The 17766-nt window shown below is 34.1% G+C and overlaps 1 protein-coding gene across 3 annotated transcripts in view; it reads left to right on the top strand.

Moving 5' to 3' along the window:
• Positions 1-17766, top strand: part of LOC118198301 (glucose dehydrogenase [FAD, quinone]-like) — a 62848-nt gene that overhangs the window by 12139 nt on the left and 32943 nt on the right. Inside the window, exons 2-6 of one of the 3 annotated variants that reach the window (XM_085825962.1) lie at positions 278-424; positions 5837-6039; positions 8801-8990; positions 11046-11177; positions 14462-14583. In XM_085825962.1, coding sequence (XP_085682088.1) covers positions 283-424; positions 5837-6039; positions 8801-8990; positions 11046-11177; positions 14462-14583 — 789 coding nt within the window. In that variant the 5' untranslated portion in view covers positions 278-282. Of the gene's footprint in view, positions 1-264; positions 425-5836; positions 6040-8800; positions 8991-11045; positions 11178-14461; positions 14584-17766 lie in introns of those variants that run through there. The other 2 variants (XM_035369945.2, XM_085825981.1) reach the window with 2 other exon arrangements.

Genomic DNA, 17766 nt, shown 5'->3' on the forward strand with positions numbered 1-17766 from the left:
TTAAAGTATTTTTTAAAGTTAAGATTTCCTGACTTTATAAACACAAGCAGTTTTCTGAAAAATATTTCAAGTATTGTGTAACTCAAAATATTTTTCAAAATTTTAAAATTGACCTTTTACGTTTAATTAACTTTATTCGTTTTTTTATTTTACTTTGAAGAAACTTATTATTATTTTTTTATAAAGCCTTTAGAAGTCTTAAAAGTACCTCTTTAGGTATCGTTTTTGCGTCACAGGCTTATCGATTGCACGATTTTATTTCAGCTTCTTTTTTTAGGCAGAATGGACATTGAAGCAGAAAGGGTGTATGACACTCCTTTGGTCAACTCAACCCTTCTTCCCATGTTACTTCTCTCCCTCACACTGCAAAAACATACACCCAACACTGCTCGAACAGTTAAAACAGAGTACGATTATGTTATAGGTAAGTAGTACCTTATGTGTAATATTTTCAAGAACTTGTAAGTTTAGTTTGCTATGAATACAGTTTAATCAATTTACAACGAACGAAACTTCCCAAGGTTAAGTATTAACATTTTTACGAAACTCCCCAAGTTTAAGCAATTAACAAAAGCTTTTTCCTATTATAAGGTATTTCATCCCTCTTTTCTGTGTACTTCATGGTGTAACTAGAAGCAAGTCCAAAGCGTAATCGGTAAATAATCCCAGCAAGAGTATTGAGGATTCCTTCGGTTTCCCGCTTCAAAAAAAGTTTGAAAGATTTTTCCAGTGGCGCCCGAATTAAAATTGGTAGACGATAATTTGTCACCATCAGTATATGGCGATTGGGTCCCCTCACTCCAGGCACCCTTTAAAAGAGGGTATGTAAGGTATTTCTCCCTTCCACATGCCTTCGTGGCGTAACTGGAAACATGCTCATTGCGTATGCGGGAAATCCGGAGTTCAAATTCCATTGCACATTTTTCATCGATGCAACCTAATGACTATAAAATAAACTGCGTTTATTTATTAAAATGTTAAGTTTTCGAGCAAGAAGCTTTCTTTACTGTAAAACTACGATTATATCCCATTTACATTCAGAATAAGAATAATAGTGAAAGAAAAATACATGTTTAAATTTTTAGAGGCCATCGTCTAGAGGAGCTTTTAGAGTCCATAGCAGGATGGTCCAACCCACGGCCCGCGGGCTGCATGCAGCCCTCTTATTCCTTTTGTTGGCACTTGCCCTTCTTACTGGGAAAAAAAAATGTTAGTTAAAGATTTAAAAAAATAAAAGACCCTTTTACTGCTTTAAATAATAAATATAAGTAATTATGTTATATTAAATATAATAAATCAATAATAAAAAAATAGAAGGCTCAGTGAAACAATGAAAACTGCTGTAAATTTAAAAAGGGGAGGCAAAGCACAGAGACAGAGAGCATTTATTGCATTTGTGGACAATTTGGATGCTGAGAATGGTGACATTTTATTGTACTGTCAAAATTGTCTGCAACAGTTTTCTGGCTTGAGGAATGAAATTCTTGCTTTACTCAAAAAAGAAAACATTGGGCATGAGTATCAAGAAAAACTGGAAGATATCCAATTTCTATATAATCTTGATTTTCTGACAAATTTAACATCCCGTCTAAATGCTTTAAACTTAAAAACCACAATGCACAACGTAGAAAATAATATATATCCCAGTTTTATGGACAGCTGAAAGAAAATGAAACGGATTTTAGTGTGTTTCATGAAATAATTACTCATATCAAGAATTACTCATACCTGAGTTCCAGGACAAATTCCAGGATTTTGACTTCCTAAAATCAAAATTTTCATTGTTAAACAACCCCATGGAGATTCAAGTAAATGAGGTGCCTGCGACCTTCAAATGGAAATTTGAGATCATCAGGCAGATCTATTCTACCAGACTAAAAAGTGTGAAGTCACTGAACATTTCTGGAAACTGATTACTAAAGAACGTTTTCCCAAAGTGCAGAAAGTTCCCTTTGCAAATGTTATTATTGTTTGGCCATACATATTTGTGTGAAAGTGCTTTTTCTACTGTCAAACAAATTAAATTAAAAACGAGAAATTACATTGAAAGTGCTTCACTGGAATCGAGTCTGAGACTTTGGCTTACTTGTATTACAGTGGACATTGATAAACTTGCATCAAAAAAGCATTGCCAATCATCACATTGATTTCTTGACTGTCAAATAAAGTGATATATTAAACTAATTAATATGTAATTCATTTTCTTTCTTCAATGTCTCTGCCCTCACTCTCCTTAGCCCGCGGGTAACTAAAGGTTGAACTACGCTGGTCTAAAGAGACAGTTAGTTCATACATAGTATAAAGTTAAATAGACATTTAATTTACTCCAAATAGACTAATAATAAACAACATTTTAATAATGGACAGCATTAATTTTAGGAATCGCATTGTGGTTAATTATAACAATGAAGACACTGAAGCTGATTATGCTGAAAATTAAGTACAGTGATTGAATATGTAGATGTATTTAGGTCTTTTGGGCCAGAACACATGAAAATCAACAATTTGAACCACCGATCTTCCAGTGCAAGACAGATGTGCTAACATCCACACTCTGAGAGCATACGCGGAGGAATACCATTATTCCTTGTAAGTATGATTTAAAATAAAGGATTATTAACTCAAAGAGTGTTCTGTCAACATGAAGTGGTTAGCGAGGATAATTAGCCAAGCTTATCAACATTTAGTTGCTTATGGAACGATATTATCACAAACATCATGCCTTCAAAAGGTATTTTAATCTGGTAAATCTCTAACAGGAAATGCAAAATCTGAAATCAGCATATCAAAAGCAATAATTGCATTGGCGTTTAGCGCTCAATGAAAGCAACAAATTGCTGAGAGTGACATTGATTTGGATCGAACGTGCGAAGTGAATTAAACCGCTAATGTACCGGAAGAAACTAGATTTCTTAAGTAATTCCTGAGTGATACGACCAAATAAAAAAAGAAGAGAAATAAGGGGATAAAAAAAACTAAGAGGAAGAAATGCGAAACGATGAATCAAATGCAAAAAATCAATAATGTTTTCAAGATAACATTTAAATGCGAATATAGGCCAGTGACGTTTAGTAGAAGGAAGACATTGCTTTCAGTCTCAAAAATACAGGAAGGAATTTGTAATCAGTGTGTTTGGCCATCTTGGATAAGATACTTAACATTTTTCTTCAGAAATCATGAATGTGAGAGCTTATTTGGGAAAGAGTAATTTTTGTGAAACTACCTTTGTGACGACGATTTAAATATGAATTTGTTAGTTAAATTGTCTGCAAAAATGTTATTTTTTGTCATTTCTGAAAAAATAGAGTCATTAGTTTTACTCTGATTTAGAATGAAGATACTGAATGCGTTTTAATCGAGCAAAAAGTTAAACAGGGAAAATAGTTTTTTTTTTTTTTTTTTTTTTTCTCATACATGTACCTGAAAGAAGGTTTACGCATTTACGCATATACAATAATGTATAACTGTAAAAATAAATAAAATATAAATGTATAACTGAAATGTAATGTCTTTATAAATGTATTGCTGAAATTAACTAAAAACAGCATGTATAAAAGTAAATTAATTCCTTATTTTGTTTACTTAGTAAAGTAAATTTATTTCTTACGAGTAAGCTTAGACTCTGCACACAAAAATTTAGGAAATATTATAATGAGCAACCTATTTTGGTAATTTTTTAAGTTTTACACTTGAGAAATAAATCTCAATATTCAACAAACCCCTTTTTTTGTAAATATCTGCAGATAATTTTGTGAGAAAAATTATATCATTCAAACAGATTTATCATAAGGATATTATAACAAATATTATCAAAATTTTAAAGCTATCAATACTGCTGCAAATTATTTCTTTTTATATTTTTATAACTTTATTTTAAATAATTGTACCTTGAAACATAATTTATATTTTTCGTTCAATTCGTATTTATTTTAAGTCAATATATATTACAGTTAAGATAAAGGGAGAACGAAAATTTTATTTTTGTAGAGAATGCTATAATTATTACAAAGCTGTATTGAAATATGTCTTTCGAAAATTCGACAGTTTTAGTCGTAAAATGGTTTACATGAAATATAAAAAAATCCAGTAATTATCCAGTCCAAATTTTCTAAAATTAAAATCTGCGCCCTGCAAGACTGCATGAAATTGTTCTTATGCATGCAATTAAGTTTAGAAAATAAAAGGAAACCATGGTTATAAGGAAATGAAGGAATTGATACAAATATACTCTATGTTCGCCTTCAGTTATGATGCCTCCGTGGAGGATTTTCTATGAGAAATTGGCTCATATACACGCTTCAGTTAATGGAACATATAGAAATCTATGATTATGAAACATATGAAATTAAAAATCTAATTTTAATTGTAAAAAAAAAAAAATGATTCTAGAATAAGTTCTGGAATCAGCAATACGCAAAGGATTTTTTTTTACTGCAAAATAGCTTAGAAAACGCATAGCTTGACTTATTATATTGAAATCGCGAAATATTAAAAGGACTTCACAAGGAACTCAATAAAATTGGATTTTTTAGAATTAGCTTTCATATTTTATATCCAAGTATTTCTAAACGGATTTCCCATGTTTTCACTTCATGATTTATAATTACTTGAATACTTTTTTCCATTTTGAAATGACTGTATAAAACCTGAAAACTGGTTCTAGATTATCTATCTTGAATAAAACTGCCTGTAAATTTTTTATGGTACTTTTCCGTTTCGCCGGCGCAAATCTCGCCAATCTGACTTTGTCGGCAACAACATACAGTATACACATAAAAAATGTTAACAAATGTTAGTTCTAAGAATTTTTATTTTTGAAGGCATAAACATTTTAATATGGTTTATAATTTTGTAAAAAGCCAATAAATAAAGACAATAAATTTGTAAAAAGACATTAAGAATTTACTATGCTATAATGGTTCAACATCCTGATTCGCCGGTTCGTATAACATGACCCCAAGTGATCTCATCTCACGTGAACTACGATACAAAAATATAATTCTCTCAGTAATTATCTACATTAATTTGAAGTTAAATCTTAATTTTGAATATAAGTTTAAATGCAAGAATTATTTCAATTCGTACGAATAGCTTACTGAGAAATTATATAAAACCGTAGTGCTTTACTTCGCTAGTGCATTCTCATTAGAATTGATAAATTTAACACTTGATTTTGCATTTCTATATTTTCGCCTTCGGGTGAGTGGTGTAATTGCATCCTAATTGACTTAATTACCGCGAATGCTCTTGGGGCATAAAATTTGATTATCTTTGTAAATATTCTATGCAGTTGTATGCCAGTATTCAATCTGGTAAGAAATGGCTGCGACTTGTTTTGAAAATGAAGTGTAAAAGGTTACCAGCGAAGCTATTCCCTTTGGCATTAGTTGTACCATTATTGGCGACTTTATCGTTTGCAAAACGGAAAAGTACCTTTTTTATACCTATGAATACAGGAACGGCCTACAACAGTAGTTGATGTTACTTAAATTATGAGTATCTGTAATATTATACTACTACAGCCGTGAATCTGGGTGTTAGTCTTCTAGCTTGTCCAAAATGATGAGCATAAAAATTATGAAGATAAATCGATTAGGATGATTTCTATATTACGAGTTTTAATAAAATTTAAAAGGTAAGATTTTTCATAAACTAAATTTACGTAATCTGTAGATTTCTTTATCTGATTCATTCAATTTTAAGATGAAAGCAGTAAAAATAATTTAAACTTAGTTTAGAGTTAATTAATGATAATTTCATTTCTTAATATATAAGAAAATTCGAAAATGTTTTCTTTTCTGAAAACAAGCAGAAATTCAAACATATTTTTATTTAGTGGGTGCTGGAAGTGCAGGATCAGTATTAGCCGGTCGTTTATCAGAAGTACCATGTGTGTCTGTCCTTTTACTGGAGGCTGGAAAACCTCCACCCTATCTCACAGAAGTACCAGGTGTGTCCGAAGCATTCTGGTATTCAGATATAGCCTGGCCTTATCGAACAGTGCCTCAAAAGTATACAGGAAATGGCCTCGTGAACAGGGTATGTATGCGATTTTATGTACATTCTATAACATAACATGCGTCGCACAAAGGAGTTATCCGAATGGAACGAAACTGATAGGCATGAAACTCATGCACTGAGAACAAAACACTTATAGTGTTATATGAATCAAATATTTTATTCAGGAAATGCAGCTACAAGAGCAAAATATATCAATGATGAATTAGCCCATATCTAGCCTTGATGCAAGCTTTCATCCCGCTGGATACTCACTTGCAGATTTGGTGGATATCTTTCTGGGAGATTGCTTGCCATACACGTTCCAACTGGCGAGTTAGATCGGATCGATCCAGCGACGGTCGAAGACGTCTTCTCATCAGAGCCCAAACATTCTGGATGGAGCTCAATCTGCCGATCGCACCGACCAGGAATGTGTTGGGGAAGCACGAAGATAAGCAGTACAAAGGCGTAGAGTGTGCAGCCGTGCATTATCCTGTTGAAATGTAAGCCTTAGGAGTTCGTGAAAGAAAGGACGAAACTACGCTGCATAGAATCTTGTCCATGTATCACCGTGCTGTAAGAGTGTCACGGATGAAAATTAAATGAAAAGGACCCTCATACTATAGCTCTAGGTTGTCGGGTTGTGTGACGGACGACATTCAAGTGATCCTGAACTTTTCCATACACGTCTTTACTGGTCATCGGAGCTTAGCTCCAAGATAGATTCATCACTGAAAAAAGTTCTACTCCAATCCATGAGATCCCAGCTAGAATGCGCCTGGAATTACTGCAAACGTGCCCTGCGGTGTGCAGCAGCAGTCAGAGCAATCGCTTCCGTGACCTCAGCTCCCGTATTCTGAGTCGCCTACCAATGGTCATCGCAATCACTGGTGTCCCGGTTACAGTGGGATAGTTGATAAGAACGTATCAGGGGCTGTGATCGCCGATCGGATGATCACTCTGTTCTTGCCTTCTGTCGTCGCTCTCGGTCAGTCGCTACCTTCTTAGGAACGTACGGTCATGGTTCCCCCATTCTTGACATCGTCGAATGGTAGCATTGCTCCAAACCAAATGTCTGGCGATCTTAGGATTTAGCCACCTTGCTTCCTTTAGTCCATCTGCACGTCCTCTCTCAAATTCTAACATCTGCTGTTACTGTTCACGAGCCCGTCTGTGAGGCGTCGCATGGAAGTTATACCCTCAGCATTAGAATGTCTCTGTTTTATACACCATCCGAATACTGCTCTGTAATGTCCTGAGGCTCCAGTTAGTCATTAGCCGCCAAAGGTAATCATTTGCAAATTCCTACTTTAGATTTGGGCGTCCGCATTTTTGTCACATTCCGATAACTTCTTCTTGGTGCGTCGCTTTTTATGTTTTAGAGTGTATTATTTTTTTCAAAAAGATGTAAATCAGTTCTTTTATTCAATAGGAAAAGTTCAGCTGTTCAGTTAATAAGTTCCTAGCATAAATTTCGATTTAATTTCTATAGACTAATCATATGCTCAGTAGTTTCTGAGTCAATGTTTCTAAATCAATGAAAATTACGTAGATAATATTAATAATGCATTTATTGGTATCTTAAGTTTTAATTATATTGCTTTTTGATAATTAAAAAACACTTTGTGTTGCTGATGCTATTTAATGGTTTATTCATTATTTAATATTAACAACGCACTCCAAATGCACCATCAATTTTGATTAAACTGCGTTTTAATGATTAAAAGTACCATGTACTGTTACTAGTAATAGTAACATTAGAATGCTGTAGTAATGGTTCTTTCTTAAATTTGAAGTATAATTATGAAGAAACTGTTCTAGATTTGTAGTTAATATCAATTAAAAGATACAGGAAGAGCTCGGTTTACGAATTTAAATCGTTCCTATAGGCCTTTAGTCAACTGAAATTTTAGTAAACCGAACAGCTTTCCCCATAGGAGTTAATGTAAAATGGATTAATTCGTTCCTGGAATACAGAAGATTACTTACTTAAAATTTACAGCACACTTTTGTGCTCAAGTCTATTACCCAAAACATCAACAAAAATCATTAAATAGTTTATTAATTAATTCTTAATTAATAAAAGAAAGCATTAAACAGATAAAATAGGCGACACGGTATTAAACACAGTACTAAACAAACTATTTAAACACAGTATTAAACAGATAAAATAGGTGAACACTTAATTTAATTTTTCTGCACCTGTATGAAGAAGAGAAAATGGTATTAATGTAAAATGATGAGAAAGATGTTATCGTTTGGATGAAGCTTCCACTTTCCCAAAAATATCAGATAACTGTTCTTTAGAAAGCATCTTCTTTTATCTTTTCTTTGTCTTTAAGCCCAATTCAACTTTGTTGCCATGCTTTTCTTTAATAAGAGTTAAGCTATGGAAAATATTAAAATGATGCTTCCATAAGTCCCCAAGTGTTAATTATGCATTAAAAGTTACCTCGAAACTCCTTTGAAAACCATATGTTGCTGACTGGAGTGTTCATAACTCGAAACACCTTTCGTCGTCCGAGGCGTTTTCTGTTCAGATAATCTATTCTTGAACCGAAGTGTTCGTAAAGTGAGACTTTCGTTATCCGAGGTTCCACTGCACAAAAATGCTGCTTCTCATCTTCAGGAGAAGCTAATCTTTTATACTCGGTAGGCAGTTACCTAAAATTCTCTTAAATAAACGGTAGGTTACTAAAATCAGCTTGTGAATGAGTATCAGATATTCAAGTTGGAATGCTATTCTTGCATCTTTCACTAATACCAATGTGTATAATTTATCATTTTGTACCTTTAACAGCAAGTGGTTTTTCCGGCTGGAAAGACAATAGGTGGCACTAGTATATTGAACGGTAATATTTACTCTCGTGGCAATAAGAAGAATTACGATGAATGGGCTGCACAAGGAGCGAAAGGATGGAGCTATGAAGAAGTCCTGCCTTATTTCAAGAAAATGGAGGACAACAGAGATCCAGAATATGTGGCAAATGGTAAGGAAATATTTGCGTACTTTTTTTAATAATAAGCTGTTTGGAAATGCATTTCATAATATCATGTATAGCTTCTACTGATGTTTCTTTCTTTCTTTCGTTTAAGGGGACTGAAATTAAAATACTAAATGGTCCGGTAGATATAATGCGTCATGATTGTTCCAGCTTTAGATGGACTCGTGCCAGTAACTAATTACTAATGAGTTATACAGTTTAGTTTTCTTTGGTATCATAAACTGGTGCACAAACGCCTAACAGACTCAGAGCGAATTACAACTCGTCTAACTATAACGAGAAAGACTTGAAAAAGTTACAGAATAAATTTTTCTAAAACTCAGAACCTTGAACATAAAATGCATGTCTTGTGTTTAACTAAGTTAGCTAACCACTTGCGTCAAGATAACAGTAACAATCAACTTCAACTTTAAACTAAATCTAGTAAATGAAGACTACATAACATATTTAACATAAAAGTTGTTACAAACTTTTCACCGGCTTAGCAATTCATGCAATTATAACGCAAAGCCGAAGACTACAGTGTCTTGTCTGAGGTAGCGAAACCTACTAACGTGGCCTCACGTGATTTGCATTCTCATAGAGAAGCGTTAGGCTGTTATCAAACATCCGTTTGTTTCGGAAAAACAACTGTTTGGAACAATTTTTCTGCTTTGTCACAACAGCCAATCATCCCAGATCGTTTCGGGTTAACACAAGGGAAACTGGTTCTCCATCACAAACAAGCTGGTAGCATTCGAAGCTGATAGCGGATTGGTTGAAAAGAACAACTTGCAATTTTTTTCGAAAGGAAGGAAGAAATCGCGCGTCTTTCTTTCAATAGTAACCAGATAGAAAAATTGTCCGAAACAGTTGTTCGTGTGAAACAAATGCGTGTGTGATATGGGCCTTAAGAGGAAGTTAGGTAAAAATTTAAATTATAATAACTGTTTAGATTAACATAGTGTAACTTTACGTAGTTTATGATTTTTTTTACAACTTTAACTCCTTTTGAAAGCGTAAAAAATTTCAAGCTCTATTTATAAACGATATGCTGCTACTGACTAGATGTTTTACGTATATTACGTTAAGTAGAGGTGCATTTAAATATTTTATGTCATATCTTTACAAATGAGCTGGTTAGATAACAGGAAAACAGACAAACACACAGGCAAACAAACATTTTGTAGTGAAGTAAAACGTTAATAAAGTAATACTGCAAATCTATTGCATAAATAAATATATAGCTATATAAAAATATATATCATAGAGAGGAAAGCCTGATTAATACAAGAGAAGGCACTTTCTAATGCATTTCCGGACAGTTGACGAAATAATTTCTTATATAGGGAAGATCTTTAGGGAAAGATATTTATTAAATCAACGAAAAGATCTTTATTAGTAAAAAAATTAATAACACAAATACTAAACATTCTATTAAAATATGGCGTACAAAAGGAAGAATAACAATTTTTCTTTCAGTGCAAATGTCTATAGAAGTTTCTTATTAGACGGTACTAGCATTTTGCCCATTTCAAATCGCTTATAAAATAGGAATCAATTTGTACTGTGGCTAGCTGTAACAAACAGTTTGAAGACTATAACTTCTCAAAGAAAGAGTAAAATATATAGCAAGATTTCTTCAAATACCCTTTCACTTTATGCTTGGATGCAAAAGCTTTAAATCAACAGGAAAAGTTCAGTTCTAAAATAAATTGCCTTTGTCTGTCGGCATTGGTAGAACTTACTGCACAAGTCAACGAAATATTCTGTAAAACTTCAAGGAAATCAGAACTTTTCCCACAGAAATTTCTTAAAAGTTATTATGAACACTGACATCGAAATATGGCTTCTTTTCGTTATATTCGAAATCGGGCTCGAATATAGTTCGTTCAAAATATAGCTTCATTTCGCTCTATTTTATATAGCGAAAGGAATCCCTCGCCGAAAAGAAAAGTGTAATTCCTTTGTAAATAAAAGGTACACTGTAATTTACTTTTATGATTATACAATATGTTTTTTAAATCTGTGCAAAGGTCTTATTGCTTTATCTTAACACAGGATACCATGGAGTCGGTGGACCTCTTACTGTACATCGCCCTCGATATAAGGCCGAAATCAAGCATCCCATTTACCAAGCTGCTTCACAAATGGGATATAAAGTCGTAGATCCAAATAGTGATCGTCAAACAGGTAAATATTTCCATAAACTGAATTCTACCAAACATGTACGATTGGAATTAACATTTTACTAGCTGAGATGAAAACAGATATTGCATTTCCTGCATTGTTTGTTACAATTTAGGAAATATTCCTTGCAATAATTTTTCTCAGAAAATACGTTCACTTTCATTTAAATCTAGCCAGAAATTATTGGGAGTGTAAGTCTCCTCCGTTTGACAAAAAATGGCTCCACCAGTTATGATTAAATTATCTGATGTAAAACGTCATATCGTAAGGTTGGACATCTGATAACAACCTTAAGTTTCAGAAGAACGGTGCATTTGACGTCGAAGGCAAAGAACGGAGCGGAAGGATGAAAGCGTAGGAACATGCAGAATTTGAAGCATTTATTGCATGAAGACTCATGTCAAACACCAGTAGAACTTGCATTTATATTACGAGTGACTTAAAAACCAATTTCACATCGTTTGAAATTCTTGGGAATGGTTCAAAAGCAAGGATATTGTGTTCTATATGAACTGAAACCGAGAAACATTGAACGCCGATTTTTTTACACGTGAAATGCTGCTTGCCAGGCATAAACGAAAGAGGTTTTCGCATTGTATTGTAGAGACATTACGTATTTTTTGGAAGCAGGCAAGAGGAAAAATTAGCAAACGCCTTCGCTGGGAATCGAACGACGGACCTCTGGATACCGACCCAGAGTGCAGAACCACTACACCACAAAGGCACGCTAGGAAGGCGGGAGAAATACCTTATATACTTCCATTTTTAAAGGGCAACTGGGGTTTTTAGGGGACCCAGTCGCCAAATCTGTGTGCGGAGAATCATCATCCAACAACTCTTTTAGTTCGGCCGCCACTGTAGAGACATTAGGATTTTTTTTTTGGAAGCGAGAGAGATTGAAAATTTAGCAACGCTTTCGCCGGGAATTTGACCACGGACCTCTGGATACCGGCGCAGCGTGCAGAACCACTACACCACGAAGGCACGCTAGGAAGACGGGAGAAATACCTTCATAGTATAGTCACTGATGACAAAAAATGGATCCTCTAAGGTACCCCAAAGAAGGCGATGTCATGGGGACCACCTGGTCGCGCTTCAACATAGACAGCCAAGCTGAATATTCATGGGAAAAAATCATGTTGTGTATATTGTGGGATCAACTTGGTGTTATGCATTGCGAGTTGCTGAAAGCCAATGAAACTATTACTGGGCTCTCTACCGAACACAACTGGTGAGACTGAGCCGAGCACTCAAAGAAAAATGCTCCCACTACTCCAGACATGACAACATTATTTTCCTGCATGTTACATCCAGATGTTGCAGCGCCGATAAAAACTTATTCGGAGACAGTCAAATGAGAAGTTTCCCTGCTCTCGGTATAATCACCAGACCTTGTTCTTTCTGATTATTACTTGTTTCAATTGATGACGCATGGCCTATCTGAGCAGCGCTTCACATCATATGAAGATACCAAAAATTGGACTGATTTATGGATAGCCTCGAAAGATGAAGCGTTCTTCCGAGGCGGTATCCGTATGTTGCAAGAAAGTTGGGAAAAAGTAGTGGCTAGCGATGAACAATATTTTAAATAAAACATAACAAACCGAATAAAATATTTCACAATGAATTTGATTAAAAAAAGTGCGAAAACTTATTTGTACACCCAATAAGTTTTTGACTTTCAAAATAATTAAGTATTTGTGAAATCATTAACCTTTCCTGAAAATTTATGATTAACACTTCAAAATTGCATTTTAACGCATATGAAATCTTAGTATTAATTAGAATTAAGAAACGATTTTGGAATTTTGTTCGAATTAATAAAAATATTCCACAGTTTCGGAGCAGAGCAGAGTTCACCTTGTAGGATAAGTGAAAATACATAACACGGTTATTTTAATTCTTAGACTACATAATATAACCAAAAAGAGCCCTCGGCACAAGAAGACGGGAGATAAGTTTCTTCTTTATCACAATCTGAGCAAAACCGTTAGCTCCTGAAACCGGAAATACTTTTCATTTACCTAGAAATAAAAAATGATGATGACGATCGTAATGCATCTCGGTAAATGATCCAGAAAACAGTTATACAGTCTTTTACAACCGAACGGCTAGTAATACTGATCAGTTAGGTAGACGAATTCCATCCACAGCTCCAGTAAATTGAGGAACTGGAACATCATAGAGTCGATGGCATAGAAATGTTGAAGATTTGAAAAGCAACGGTGGCCCCTTGGATTTGCCTCGTACTTTGACCGATCACCGCTGTAAGGGCTTCCGACCTAAGGTTATACCTATCAGAATAATGCTCATACAGCGGAAACAGAACTCTTACGCAGCCCGGGAACACATAAAAATATGACGCATAACTGTATGAGTCACCGTGCTTGACCTTAATTTAAATAAAATTTCATGATGCCATTTTCTGCTCCACGAAATATGTTTTTTTTTTTTTTTTTTTTTTTCCCGATGGCGGCCAGTTACCTGTAACGGCATTGGCCGCTACTAGCGGTGGCCATTTTATTGTGGAGGCACCTAACAGGCCACTGCTACTTCCTATGAAGAGACAGACAATTTTACATCCATACCTTCTCCGGGATTCGAACCTTGGCCCTTTGGTATCGCAGGCAGGCTTCCCTAACCACTATACCGTCTGGGAAGCGCTCCGCGGAATATAAGAAATAAAGATTAGGATTTTTTTTTTTTGGAAGCGAGAGAGATTGAAAAATCAGCAACGCTTTCGCCGGGAATTTGACCACGGATCTCTGGATACCGGCCCAGCGTGCAGAACCACTACACCACGAAGGCACGCTAGGAAGACGGGACAAATACCTTATAGTATAGTCACTGATGACGAAAAATGGATCCTCTAAGATACCCCAAAGAAGGCGATGTCATGGGGACCACCTGGCCGCGCTTCAACATAGACAACCAAGCTGAATATTCATGGGAAAAAATCATGTTTTCAAACAAATTTCAAAATTTCATAACAAATTTCAAAACTTCTTTCATGTTTCTTCCCAATCATACATATAAATTATGTATGCACAAACAATGCATATAAACTTGGCTTTATTTTCCATGTAGCTTGATTAGATTATAATATATTAATTTTAGTTGGAAAACAGGGAATTTCAGAGAAAAGCTACTTGTTTTGTAGGATAACTCTTAAAATGCGCTGATTGAACAAAATACTGCAATGAATAAAACTTTAAATTAGTATTTTACATAATCATATATTGCATTATTTATTTAAATATCTGAATTTCAATCATTTGTTTTTCAAGGATTTTATGATCTTCAAGGCACTTTACGTGCTGGTCAACGTTGCAGTGCAGCTAAAGCATATCTAGTCCCAGCAGAAAACAGGACAAACCTGGACATACTTCCGAACGCCATGGTTAGGAAGGTAATTCAAATACATATTTTCATAAATAAATCAAATTTACCCAATTAAAATTTTTTTGTAGTCCCATTTTGAATAATTCCTTTTTAAGAAATATTTTATTCATATTATTGCTAGCTATAGCAGTCTATTGTCTACAATAGTATCCTAGAGTTTTGTCTATGATAGTGTTTTAGCGAGTTAAATTAAAAGATGAAATCTTAGTAGATATAGAAAGTATCTAAAGGCGTATGCCTGAAAAATGATATATTAAAAGAAATGTTTTTAATATATTCGATTATCCGTACTTTCGAAGAATGAAGTGAAAACATCATGCTTTAGATTCCGTCTGCTTTCAACACAGAACATGTCTGCTTAAATACACTTTGTGTACAATGTTCAATGTCATCTGGCGGAAAGAGAGGACAGGGAATGAATTAGATGAAAATTATGACCCTATAAATAAAATTACATAAAAATAAGATTAATGCGTACATTTTGAGTGTTTAATTTTAATGGGTAAACCTCGTTTCTTAAGATCATTTTGCTCTCTTTTTACTTCCTTGTACGAAGTAAAGGAAATACTATAATCATAAAAAATTTCAGGTATCATATTTCAACTAAAATATCCATTTTGACCGCTCTTGAATTCATTTGAATGATATTTTTACGTGATATCTGTACGTACGGACAGAATAAAGGACTCGTTTTCCTAAAATGGATTGTGAAATAGATTCAGAAGAGATTTTTTTCGAGACGTCTGTACATATGTAACTCAAAAGCGGACAGACATTGAATGCTGAAAGTTTGAAATTTTGCATATGATGGAATTATTGTAAGATCTAGCTGTGCACTTCCTTTTTTTCATTGCAATCAGCTGTACATTCACTAATGTTTGTGAAAAACGCAACACCACAAAGGAATTGTAGGAAATGAATGAAATTTAATCCACATATTACTGATAGTGTATAAAAAAACAATCATGTTTACAAGACGCACACACACACACACACACAAAAAAAAAAAAAAAAAAAAAAAAAGAACGTCGAAAATCAGTACTTTGTTTGACCGCCACGCTGAGACATAAGAGCCTGTACATGTCGTGGTACTGACTGAATCATACAGGTTCTGAATACAATCCTGGGGAATGGCATTTCATATGGCGCCAAAGTTCGGTACCTCACCAGCTGTACGAGCGAGTCGCTGACTGATGAAATCCCAGATATGATCAATGGGCAATTCAATATCCGGAGAATAAGCAAAACGAAGAAGCGAAACCTATTGTGCCCTAAAGAAGACTTGTATAGTCTTGAAAGCATGTGCACGAGCATTATCCTACTAAAACACAGCGCGCGAAATGCATCGAAAATGGGGAGGACCTCTGACTTCACAACTTGCCTTATGTAGCGATCACTGTTGAGGTTGTCCGCAGTCTGCACTAGATGGGATCGACAATTGTACAGAGTAGCTCCCTATGCCATGATGCAAGACGTTTGTGCGGTATGACGCTGGATAACTCACTGTGGTAGCAGACGTTGCCTTCTGTAAAGTCTGACACGTAGTCTTCCATCATTGTCCTCCAGACTGTAGCGACATTCATCGGAGAAAACAACTTTTTGCTATAAGCCACACCACGCATTGTGCTGCCGTGCCCGTTGAAGTCAGAGGCGTCTGTGATTCAGCGACAGGGATATCCTACGTAGAGGAACTCTTGCGCTTAGTTCATTGCTTGCTTTTGCATAGAAACTCTAAGTTTAATGCTAAAAGTTGTTTTTTTAACTCCTTTAACTGTATTTGGTTTTTTATGTTTTTGTATATTTTTCAAATTTTAATGAAGATGTTTTGAGTTTTTATATATTTTTGCCTTGCCGCGAAGTGAGAACTGAACTGACTGAATGAGAACTATATATCTCTAATGAAATTCGAGGAAATAAGTTTAAATGAAGTGTAGCAAAAAATATGTATAATTTAACAGGCCTTACATACAAGAAAGGCCTGTTAATGGAACAATTCCTTGTAAAAATCCTTCAGGATTTTTATAAGGATATATAGTATATAATTTTTATAATAAATTATAAAAAATTTTATAATAAATTATAAAAATCCTGAAAGATTTTTATAAAATCCTTCAGATTTTTTATAAGGAAGTCATATAGTGCCCACATCAGATATTTTATTGTAATAAAAAATGCGAGAATTCAATAATTGATTTACATAAAAATTCAGATAGTTATCGGGGCTGAACTTGTAAAAAATAATTTGTAATTGCTTTGCTTTTGTGTAATGAAATTACTTGTAGTTTGATTTGTAATTTTTTGTGCTTAGAACAGCTCAAAAATAACTTATTATTGTGGTTCAAAAATACTCGAAAGCATTTTTTATCAGTTATTTAAAAAATTATTTAATTTCTTTCATGGATAATATCTTTCAACAATAGTTTGTATTTCCATATTCCTCTCTAGAAGCTTCCATTTTTAATTTCTGAAATTTTAATTAATCTACTCTTATCAAAATAAATTTGAGAACTAAAGGTGGCTATGATTTAATTTTAATATCTCTTTATTATACTCGGTTTTCCCTACTTTAATGTTTCAAGAATCTATTACAAAACTACAATATTTCATATCACAATAAATTTTAAAAATTAAGAGTTTACTGTAAAACAACTTTTTAGTTATTTAATTAAGACTTCAATTTTAAATAATTTATTAAGTCAGTTTGCGTACTAATTGATAGAAATAAGAATACGTAAGAGCGTGTAGAATATCTTACGTCAATTAATCAGTTATTATGGTTACGGTCTTTACTATAACTTCTGTTTTCTGTATTCTTCACCAGAATGCAAATTGTGTATTTAAGCTGGGCTTTCTGTATCTCAAGTGAGAGGCAGAGAGAGAGAGAGAGAGAGAGAGCTACCATTGTGCGTTACGTGGTTAGTTTCAGCCAACTCTAGCAGTTATGATTATTTCAGCCTTGCGTTCTTTCGGAGCCGATGCTTTAATCTTAAGCGCTGGTAAATTATTCAGCTAGCTTTTAACTTAGTATTTAATTATGTAATCTTCGCCTACTGATCAAAGTTTAATTTTAATAGACTGTTCTTATTTATTTGCATTACCAAGAGGTGTAGTTATTGTAGCAGAAAGTTCAAAATTTTGTTCAAAATTTTGTTTAAATAAAAATGCTCTTTCATAACCTTAGTAAGACTTT

Source organism: Stegodyphus dumicola, chromosome 1 (genome assembly GCF_044657685.1).
Source record: "Stegodyphus dumicola isolate Sdum_Otavi_A_Nest chromosome 1, ASM4465768v1".
In the NCBI taxonomy this organism is placed as follows: Eukaryota; Metazoa; Arthropoda; class Arachnida; order Araneae; family Eresidae; genus Stegodyphus; species Stegodyphus dumicola.